Here is a 10,816-nt window from a genome sequence, read left to right as displayed (position 1 = left end):
ACACCATGAGAAGTAATTACCACACACAAAAGCATTTGGCCCTCTGCCAATGTTAAAATGACCAAAGTCATCAGCTGCTTGCCAATGCTTTTCTATCAGATGCTTCTTAGTCCCTTGCAATTAATAGGATAGTGACTGTAAAAGTTCGCTTGCAGCTATGTGACATAACAGGTGCGTACAATTTTTCTCGTTAATAGATAACACTTTGTACCTATTACAGGCACTAGCTGTCTGCTCTTATGAAAAAGCAATAAACACATAATGGAGGACTGGAGCTTGTCATACTCATAGTTGCTTACAATAATCACGCAAAGTTGAGTAGCATTCATTTTTTCCATCATTTGCAACCTTACATTTACCACAGTTCAATGAGGTCCAATCCTCCAACTCTATTTTTATTCCATGAATATATCCAAGAAATCCTTTCACATCTTTCTCACTTGACAGCCTTCAATTGACAGGATGTACTCTGCACTCAACTTTACAAAATGACATAGGAAAGACCACTTTCTCCTACCTAAGCTGCAACAAGACAACCACATACTATCTCCTCACTCTTTAGGTTTGGAATTGCATCTGAGAAGTATGAAATGTAAGGTAATAGACAAAAGCTAACAGCATCCTCAAATCAAAAGACAGACCCATTTTAATAAACTTCGTAAGACCAATAAGCTGGTTGGTGGCAGCAAAACTCTGCTAAGTGGCTATAACAACCTTTCCTTTTAGAATGTAAATCAGAATGCTCTTTGTAAGTGGTTCAATCAGTGCCCCAATTCACAACAAAAAACGCTTGTCGACTGTCCTTTGAGCAAAGGAAGCCTGGTCTCAGCCCATGGAAAATAACTACTGCACAAAACAATACCATTATTACAAAACGCGGCTACAAAACTGAGAATTGACAGGCTGACAGGCCATATACTGCCACCCTCACATTGAATTGACCCCTTTAAGTGGCATTTGCTTGTGCAAAGAACTCGGGCATTCAACACCACGCTAGATAAGTATTGACGTATATAGAGAAAGAAGCTACACCTGCTCGATTCAACCCGCTCAGACCGAGGAAGAGAAGAGAATTGACACACCCTACAATGCAAGCCTGCATTCCCAAAATAAGAAGTTTCTGCATAGTCACGACAAAAGCCTCACATGGCACCTTTTAATTGGGTAACTCCCTATGGCCATGGGCATAAATTTCCTCCCCATAGCCCCTGCCTTAACAGCAGTGCCAAGAAATGAGTGTAACCGCGTCAGTGCAATAGCTAATGCGCTTCACGGTTTGATTTCCATTGAAAGGACCAAGAGATCCAACAGGGCTTCAGATGCAAAGACTTGCAACAATAGATCTGACAACCAGTCATAACATTGCTTGCACTTCCTAAAAGCAAGGCTTTGAAAGGACATGGAGATTCAAATAGTGGTTCCAAGATTTCAATATTTGAACACACCAGCGCATTTGCAGACTTTTTTTCTCAACACCTAGTCCATGATCTACTCAGATAATTGGATATGCCACAACTGACAAGATGAAGGTTAGATACCTTTGGAATCAACAAATCACAGGACACTGAGCACGGTTCATAGTTTCCATCCATAACAAGACAAACAAGGAGATGCAGGCGTATCTACAAAAAGAAACATAGTAACATAAGTGAAGTGACAACTCCACCCCCATATTGAAAATAAAAGAACCAAGGAAGAGTTCACTGCCTTAGGAATCCCTGCTGCATACATAGAGAAAAGTTCTCTGCGTGCTGCATAGTTCTACAGTGGTCAAACTCTGTTGTACATAACAAGTTTTAAGAATCAAGGCACTGCATTGCTGATATTTCTGGGTCGACCTAGAAACAACACTTTCTGCCCAATGTAGCAGCTTAAGCCCCCCCATACACATGTTACAAAGGAGTTTCCATACAGCCTTTGCATCAAAAAAGCAGCACCAGGCAAGTAAATGCAGTTTCCTAAGTGCCGTAGAGGCGCACACACAGAAGCCTTCACATCTTCAGCTTTCAGCCACTTCAGTTCAAATTACCAGCTAAGCTTACCCCATGTGCCTTTGCAGTCCTGAAAAGGCTCGTACACACAAAACTACAAGCTAAGCAGCTAATTTTCTCTCCTTGGAAGTCATGGCTCTACCACGCACCTAAAAATAAAATGAAGAACTTGGGCAAGAACTCATGGTGGGCATATACACATACACGCTCAGCAAGCGGTTTACTTATTGGAGAATTCACTAGCTCAGCGAACACAACCCAATATGACAAACAATCCACAACCAAGAGGAAAAGTATACCCCCTTCAGGAAAAGAAAACCATTAAGCCAGACGAATTCCATTTGAAGAACATACAAGACTTGATAACTGTACAGGTTCTGCCAAAAACAAACAAAACAGAATTATAAAAACATTCATTAAGTGGTTCGATACCTGAAAAACACTTCCAATGAGATAAGCAAGCACCACCTCTTGCAAGACCATAAACACCTAAACCTAAGGGTCATCCCTTCTTCGCAGCTTCCAAGTTTCCATGCAACATGCAAAGAAAGGAACTGTACGTTCCAGAGCAAATGGCACCACAGCATCCATAAACACGGCTAGCTTACCTTGGAAATCACAAGTACACCATGCAAAGAGGCTGTAAATTGCACAAGGCTCTCCAACTCCAGTCCATGTCTCGATCTGATGAGAAAGATTAGGCCATGAAACTTCAAACCTCAACTGCAGACACAAAACTGGCAAGCTCATCCTTGCGAAAATGAAAACAAACAAGTCAGTCGAGCAAAGGAAACGCATTGGCATCATCAAAACCCACAAAACTATAAAACTCATGTCAATTTACCTCCAAATACAAACCGTAATATAAGCTCTAGCAGTAACTACATCGTTTGAAAGGAGTGGGGGTCAAATTACAGCAAAAAGCCACCTTTTTTTTTGCAGCAAGTTAGCGCTAAAAATCATCAGATCACAAGACAGTGGCCTAGAATTGGCTTCAGCACCTCATGCCTAACCCACTTGTGTAGATAGAAATCTTTAAAAAAGGCATGTTCTCTCTCTCTGAATACTTTGCTGGTTTAGCACCTCAGGGCTATTGCTGTGGAGGCTGCTGTTGTTGCGGTGCTGGGGGTGGCATTCCAGGACGAGGAGCACCATACATAGGAGGACCTGTAGGAGGAGGCATACCCGGTCGCTGGGGCACACTGGGAGGCATGGGCATGCCTGGCCTTGCAGGTGCTCCCATGGGAGGTGGTGGACCCCGCACCATCTGTGGGGGTGGACCAAGGGGACGCTGAGAGAAGGAAGGCGGGGGCATACCACCCATGGGTGGTGGAGGCAGACCTTGACGGGGTGGTTGTTGTTGATAGCTTGTGACATTCATGGGAGGAGGGCGCATGCCGGCTGTTCCAGGCTGCATCATGTTAGGGGGAGGGGCCTGCCCCGGCATGGGGAATCCAGCAGGTGGGCGCATGCCTGGCATGGGGGCAGAGCCAGGAGCTGGGTACGATATAGGTCCAGCAGAGACTTGTGGGACAGGAGGGCGCGAGATCTGGGGCTGCATCATACCCGGGGAGGGACCACCGACACCTCGCACAGGCCCCGCAAGGCCAGGTTGAGCTTGCACAAGAGGGGCAGTGGGGATGCCACGACCTGCAGCGCGGCCAGTGCCAGGGCCAGGTTGCGCAGAAGCCGCCTGGCGCCCTCTGGAGTCATCTTGAATGGGCGGGCCTTCAGGGATCATGGAAACCACCTCCTCACCTCGGAGAAGTAAGAGACCGAGCGTTCTGCGGTCCTCGCGCTCTTCCTTGGGCATCCCTGGTTTAGGCGGGAGGCGCCGAAACTCCTCGCAGTCGCCCAACACCAGATTCATGTGACGGTCGAAGGCCATGAGTTTGCCCACGAGCTGCCTCCCATCTTGGATGGTTACACGCATTCTGTAGTTGATATACTGAAGCATTCGAGAACCCCGAGAAGACATCTTGCTTCCTCTTCTGCGTCCTCCTCCCTGCCTTCGTCGTCTTAACGTTCGTTCGGTAAATCCCTGTATCTGTCCCTTATGTGTTTACCCTAAAACCCCAAGCCTTTCTTGCGTGACAGATTTTCTTGATTCATGAAAACAAAGGTGGGATCGATCCTTGCTTCTGACTCGAGTAGAGAGAGAGAGAGAGACCTCAACGATCTAAGTGGTGAGGGGAGAGTTCAAGCTTTGTGAACTTCGAAGCATCTATCTAAACTATATAAACTAACATAATATGGCGGAAGGGGGGAAGGGGTAGCCTTTCACACGTGTCGAAATCTGCAACATGAAGGCTAAACTCCAAAATTGGGAGAAGCCCTTGTGCACGCGATAAAGAGAGAGAGAGAGACCGCCGAAGGCGGCCGGCCATACTAGTCCACATATACACCAATGCAACGCTTAGCACTATTCGACATGGGGTCTTAAATGCCCCAAGGCAGTGGGATCGATGGCGGAGGGTGGAGCGCACGGATTTCAGGATCGGGAAGGGTGCAGGAAAAAGTCATCGTGCGCCAGGGGTTGGAGATTTGAATCCGTCACCTCAATGATTAGAGCTTGGTGAGCTAACCACGCAAGCGCATGAGGGTTCTTGAAATCCATGTGAGTTCACATGTTTATATAATTAGCTTTTGTTTACCCCTCCTATGTCCTTGTTTACTGTTCATGTCCTTGTGAAGCTTGTGAAGCATCTATACATATATAATGGAGGAATGATGTCTCTTGAGGGTATTGGGAAGTGACATGTGGATACCATTGAAAATTAGAAGAGAATTATTAGTTTTGGAGAAGAATTTGCACAAGCATTTCTTCACATCGCATTCTCAAAAGGAATAAAAGTTATAATCGCCATGATTTGTGGTGGTGATGGAGCAAAATGGCTACTTCTTGGCGATGATGATTGCTGGTAGGGGTAGGAGTTTCCTCTTTCACGGTTTTACATGCTCTCCTTTGACAGTCACATGTGGATGTACTAAGCCCTATGACGCAGAGCGCTCGTCCCTCGTTGACATGCAACACCCAACCTCGGCCCCCCTAGTTGCCTCATGTGACAACGCCACCCTCTCTACAAGTAAACCTCCTCTCTTTCTCTGTGTTTCTCATTCTCTATTCATCTAAAAAGAACCAAATGGATTTGTAGCCTATTGTATAAGGTTTGGTGAGACGACCAAAAAAAAAATGAGGGAAGAGACTTTCGCCTGACTTCACAGCTGTTGTAGGTATTTTCATCTGCATGTGAGTGTGATTGGCTCCATGAAAGTAGCATTTTTGAAAGTAGATTTTTTGGATGTGGATGAAGCACTATAAATACCTCTCCTGTTTCATTAGGAAAAATATGAGCCTCAAAAGGGCCTTGTAAGGATCCCTAATTTTTGGGAATTAAGGCTGAAATTGTGTGTGGTTTAGGAGACAAGGCCATTGAATGAGGGTATTCTCATAGGCGTTTTTTTAAGTTGTCATAGACTTTGTTGTAGGTTGAAATAGAGGCTAGGGAGGGAGGATAGATACATTCTCTCTCTACCCAAAAGAGTGGTGGTCCTTATGACAATAACTACCCTCCCCCCCTTTCTTTTGTCACATCATCAAGGGCGTCCATAGCCTCAAAACTTCTCCCCAACCTATATGTATACTCAAAAATCATTTTTCTCTCTCAAAATCTCACAGCTAGATCTGCAAAATATGAAACTTCCCACCTTTTTTTATTTCCGTCCAAAATCAATCTTCTCTCTCACTCCTCTCTATCTCTTCTCTCTCCTACTTTTTAGCACACTCTTCCTCCTTCCCTCTCTCACTCCTCTCCTTCTCTCTTCTCTCTCCTACTTTTCAGCACACACATTTCCTCCTTCCCTGTCTTTGTTGCAGGTCCACTCCGCTCCATAGCTCTCCTGAAGCTCTCCATCCCATAGCTCTTCACTCCATAGCTTACCTCTCCACTCCGTGACTCTACTGCAACTCTCCACTCTTGCTTGAGGCCAGCTTTGTTCCCCTTGCCATGGAGCTAGGCGACATTACAAACCTCCCATTCACAGCAAGATTGTCAAGTTCGGAAATGGTTTCTCTACAGGTTCGGTTGCCAAAGGAATTTGCACCTCAAAGCGTCATTACTTGCAAACTGCACAGCAATGCCGTGCTGCAGGTCACACCAATGTAGACCTTTGGGTGCATGGTTGCCTCTACCCTAATGATCCAGCCATCAATGTGTACCCAACATTCAATAGCATGGGCTTCATTCTTACAATATGTAGGTAGAGGGGAGCAAGGTCTTCTTGGATACTGCAAGCGATTGTCGACTATTGGAGCTGATAGTGCATAATGGTATTTGCATCAATGTCAACTTCTTTCCCATACCACTAGTGGATTGCGCAAAAGGATCTTTCATGCGGAGGAGGAAGTGGAAACTCTTAAGCTACAGGTGGAAGAGAAGGATGCTAAGATTCCGAGGCTTAAAGATAAGATCCTGCCTCTTAAAAAGACGCCCTTAGGTGCAAGGTAACGTAAGAGGAGCTTCAATGCCATAGAGACTTTAGCCCCCGAAGGCGGTGCTAGAAAAAGAAGCGTTACAGTTACAAGGTACATTTTGGTACGCTCCAATCTGTGTTTCTGTGTTAATGTTTTTGTCCATTCTTGTAGGAATTTTGTAATAATGTTTTGTTCATTCTTGTAGGAATTTTATCCGAGAACTGTGTGGTGGCCATAGCCAGGAGGATCGCATCCATTTGTTAAGTTTGTGCCTCAAGAAATCGGATGTCGTAGCCCTTTTACGAGCACCAAATACAGAACATTTAAACAATGATGTCACAAAGGAGGTGATGCAAAAGTTTTCAAATCTTGTGAGCGATGTTGATGTATAGAAGGCTTGTGATGCAGTTGGGATTAGTACTAAGGGATACATTGCCTTATATGGTCTCCTTAAGGATGCTTTAAGGGAAAGAGGAATTACTGAGAATGTTTTTTCTATACCACTTAAGGTCAATCTTGCTAAGAAGGCCTTGAACGAAGACGTGTACTTTCGAATAGGAGGCTATTTTCACATAGAGGAGATAATGCCTTTATCCATCTTTACCAAGCGTCCAAAAAAGGAGTTAAGAAACGTACCAATGCAAGCGTATGTGCAGACAGGGTGGACAAGGGATTTCCTTACTCGATGTCAAATTTTATTTTATGTTTTTGAGAAGGCTTTAAATGGCAATGATATATTTTTATGGTGTACCACCTAATGGTGAGGCTACAATAATGCAGACTTTTTTTTTTCAATTATGGTTTTCCTTATGTTATTTTGGACATTTTTCAGTGCTAGGCTCAAAGTTGGTGTTTGTGCTCAAGCTAGACGAGTGTCAGATTGCGAAGAAACGAAGATTAGAAAGGATGAGTATTACTCTCATGAACGAGGAATTATTTCATGCAAGACGTACAGTTATGAACGAGGATTGTGCACCATCTTTCAGCGTGCAGTCAGAGAAAGAAATTTGGTGGCTTGGTGCTATTGAGGTTCCCAAGGAGACCCATGAAGTGCTTGCTTGGATTTTTGAACGCATCCCGTGGATAACAGATGTCATTAAGGCATAGCTAGCTGGGGAAAAACTCCAAGTAGATGGCATAGTGGAGTTTGAAGTTGACTGGCACGGGGCAGGAGCTATGTATCCTTGTCCATTTTGCATTAAGGGCTATAAGGGGAATGCATGCAAGATTGCAATGGTCGACAAAACAGAGGAAGATGACAATTCACAAATTACACGTGTGTGGGAGCATTCGGTTCTACAATGTCATATGCTAGAGGAGCCCAATCGTGCCACAAAAGACAGTGAATGGAATCCTATAGTTAACTTCCCTCTCAAAAATTTGCATTTTCACACTTCATGCTTTTATGCGCATCTTTGATCGTTTATTGAAGCTATCTCAAAACTTTGGAAGGGCTCTTAAATTCAATAGGTTGTCATGGGACCAACACCGCCATTGTTGCACAGAAGAACAATGCAAGTGCTTGGGAAGTGGCCCAACCAGTGTCCATGAGTGGACGAAAGGCAAAGCATTTTTTGAAGAGGGTTCGGTCCAAGGAAAGGGGTGCTACTTCCGGAACATCAACATTTGAAGGTGGATGGGAGTTGTGGAAGGATCTCTGCAAGTATACAACGGACAATGATAGCAATGCAAGTGTTCTGCTTAGCCAACAACATGTTTGGGTGGTATTCAACAAGATGATGAAGATACTACGACTTGCAAGCACAACCAGTGAGCAACGACAAGAATTCCAAAATTTGGTGGTGGAGTTCACAAAGGCAGTCGTCATTGCATGGAGTGAATCGAACATTACACACTATATGGTGAGTGCTTGCTATTCTGACTTGGTATGTACTATGCTTTAGTTTTTATCATCGATGTGTTGTGGCTTTGTGGGCAGCACATCCTCTGTTACATTTAATGGCCTAGTAACTTGTGTGTAGCGGAAAATAGCATGAACATAGTGAGCATTTCATTAGAATATATTCCTAATGAGAATAACAAGAGTGCTTGGGTGGAGAGAGCAACAAAAAGTATAACACCTAGTTAGATAGCATGAACCATACTTCAAAAGAGAGAGAAATTAAGCTATTGACAACAGTTGAGGACCGGATTTACATGGAGCCGGGTCCCCCCTCCAAAAGGCTTTGTATTATGGTTTCTCCTATCAAGAGATACATTTTACAATACAATTCTTTGTGTTCCGTAAATACTAGCTAGTGCAATGAAGATGGAAGCTTCAAGCACTAAGCAAAACACTTATAAAACACAACATCTATTCCCTCACGATCTCAAGACCCAAGACCTCACACACCTTCGAAGATGGTGAGAGCTAGCGGGGTATGAGAGTAGATTGAGAGGAAGAAGGAGTAGTTTTATGAGAAAGATGTACATAATCACTCATATTAGCATAGCTTACCTTAGTAATTAGCATGGCAGAGGAGATGAGCATGCATTGAAGCTTGTATCTTGGTTGGATTTGCATCACAAAGCCAAGAGTTGTTGGTGTAGGCCTCCCTTCTCACAAGCTTAGAGTAGGTGATAAGCTTTCCATTAAAGCTTAAGAAGGGGAGAGAGAGTCTTCTTAATCCACACATGGACTAGTGTGAGTGTGTATGCAATAATGCCTTGAGAAAATCAGCCCCCTCTCTCTCTTGGTCGACCCCTCTTGCTATTTGGTCATGCTCACACACTATTGGACCTCTCCAAGCTTAGCCAATGGCATTTCAAGAGCATAAGTGATAGCCTTCTGACATGTGTCCCCCTTTTGCCTTTTGTGAGAGCTTTAGGTGATTAATTAATGCAACTAAACTCTCATTGGACCCCTTTGTCTCCTGGCCAATAGGAATCAAGCAAGCCATTGGGTTGCTGAATGCTCATTGGACCCCTTGGGAGACTGTCCAATAGTCTTCTAGAGAGCTTAATTCTTATTGGTTCTTTTATTAAGTGTTTTTAAATTAATTAAACTAAATTTACTCTGGCCTAATTCTCATTGGTCCACCTCCATGGCCATCCAATAGGATTTGAGTACACCTTGTGGGCATCTGGGCTAGGGAGCTGACATGTGTCCCTCTTTCCCTTTGTGTAAAGGAAGCTTGTGAGTGTGTGTATGTGTGTGTGTGTGTGTGTTTCTCTCTCATCCCCTACTTCCAAGGCTCGCCCCCTCCTATGTAGGGAGTATGAAGACTTTTTTAACACACACTAAGCATCCAATTTTCGTAGTGTTTGACCTTTGGACACAACCTTTGAATTTTGGAACCTTAGCATTTTGGAACCTTAGCATTTTGGAAGTCTTAATGCGTTGAACCTTACGGTCTTTTAAGCCCATTGTTGCACATTTCTCTTTTGCAGATGTCCCCCCCTTTGAATCCGTATTTTCCCTCCTTTGAATCCCTATTGTGGCCGGTCTGCCAGCTTAACCAATATTCTAGCTTTTTCTCCCTTGGCACTTCCCCATATTAAATGATCAGTTTAACATGAGAAAATCATTTAGGAGAATTAGATATTAGTTAATATGACATTACCTCTCTCTTGAACTCATAGTTGTCCTCGACTATGGGGTAGAGAAGATAAAGCATATTCATTAGTCCTTTTTCTAGCAGGTAGAGGATCCCTATGTTACCTTACGACATCGTTCTAGAATGGATGACTAGTCCATTTGGCGCTTGAGAGCCTAAGCTGCAACAAGCATGTCTGCACATTAGTCCTATCAATCTTCCATAGTAGAGTGACAAGCTCCACTTGGTGTTTGGGAGACGTCGTCTCCGCAAACTTGATCTAAGCATGCATACTACTTCATTTTTGTGCACAATAAAGAAAAAGAGAGTTTTATAAGACAAATATTTTGTTCATTTTAAACATTTGTACATTTGATTACTCTAGGAAAGCATTGTAGGCATTGACAAGGTTTAGGTTATCCTTTAATTGTATGCCTTGCATCCATCTAGTATCTCCAAAAGGATAATTCTTAAACTTAATAAGGTATCGTCGGATAGTCTTACCACCTCTTAGTACCTTGTCTTCATGTCGGAGAATGGACTCGGGCTGCAACACCTCTTCTTGGTCCTCGATCTCCGGTGGGTCTTCAATAGTCGGTTCTTGAGGTGGCTCTCCTTTGTAAGGCTTTAGTAGGCTCACATGAAAAGCATTGTGTATGAGCCAATGGCTGGGCAACTTGAGTTGATAGGCCATCTCATTGATTGGCCTAAGAATCTGGAAGGGACCATAGTACCTTTTTGCTAATTTAGCATAGTTCTTTTGGTGTCCCGTAGGATTCTTGCCGTCGTGTACCTTAATCGAGCCTTGGGAAATT

General features: G+C 43.8%; 2 protein-coding genes across 6 annotated transcripts; both read right to left on the bottom strand.

Annotated features, from left to right (window-relative positions):
- Positions 1-364: 364 nt before the first annotated feature.
- On the bottom strand, positions 365-2,825 carry LOC147447123 (uncharacterized). Of its 5 annotated transcripts, XM_086523013.1 has the most exons (6): positions 2,600-2,825; positions 2,346-2,368; positions 1,708-1,761; positions 1,539-1,622; positions 1,033-1,096; positions 365-846 (listed from the first exon to the last, which is right to left on the bottom strand). In XM_086523013.1, the coding sequence occupies exons 1-6, from the start codon at positions 2,823-2,825 to the stop codon at positions 758-760; spliced, it is 540 nt and encodes a 179-aa protein (XP_086379139.1). In that variant the 3' UTR covers positions 365-757. The 5 variants fall into 5 exon arrangements, 1 of the variants encoding a protein (XP_086379139.1); XR_015189591.1 differs by lacking the exons at positions 1,033-1,096; positions 2,600-2,825 and having other exon boundaries at positions 1,708-2,485; XR_015189593.1 differs by lacking the exons at positions 1,033-1,096; positions 2,600-2,825 and having other exon boundaries at positions 365-843; positions 1,708-2,485.
- On the bottom strand, positions 2,795-4,073 carry LOC147447122 (uncharacterized). Its single transcript, XM_086523012.1, has one exon. It carries the CDS (start codon positions 3,967-3,969, stop codon positions 3,082-3,084), a length of 888 nt encoding a protein of 295 aa, XP_086379138.1. The 5' UTR covers positions 3,970-4,073; the 3' UTR covers positions 2,795-3,081.
- Positions 4,074-10,816: the final 6,743 nt, after the last annotated feature.

This window comes from Adiantum capillus-veneris, chromosome 11, assembly GCF_014529385.1.
Source record: "Adiantum capillus-veneris isolate H3 chromosome 11, ASM1452938v2, whole genome shotgun sequence".
Taxonomy (NCBI): domain Eukaryota; kingdom Viridiplantae; phylum Streptophyta; class Polypodiopsida; order Polypodiales; family Pteridaceae; genus Adiantum; species Adiantum capillus-veneris.
This window is presented reverse-complemented; position numbering and strand designations above follow the sequence as displayed.

What these genes read in the sequence shown, in the direction of transcription:
- LOC147447123 (XM_086523013.1), bottom strand. Translation starts at nt 2,825, where the DNA reads ATGAGTTTTATAGTTTTGTGGGTTTTGATGATGCCAATGCGTTTCCTT. An exon ending in GTGTACTTGTGATTTCCAAG is followed by an intron (nt 2,369 to 2,599) that starts GTAAGCTAGCCG and finishes TGTTTTTGGCAG; the next exon opens with AACCTGTACAGTTATCAAGT. An exon ending in CTGTACAGTTATCAAGTCTT is followed by an intron (nt 1,762 to 2,345) that starts GTATGTTCTTCA and finishes TGACCACTGTAG; the next exon opens with AACTATGCAGCACGCAGAGA.
- LOC147447122 (XM_086523012.1), bottom strand. Translation starts at nt 3,969, where the DNA reads ATGTCTTCTCGGGGTTCTCGAATGCTTCAGTATATCAACTACAGAATG.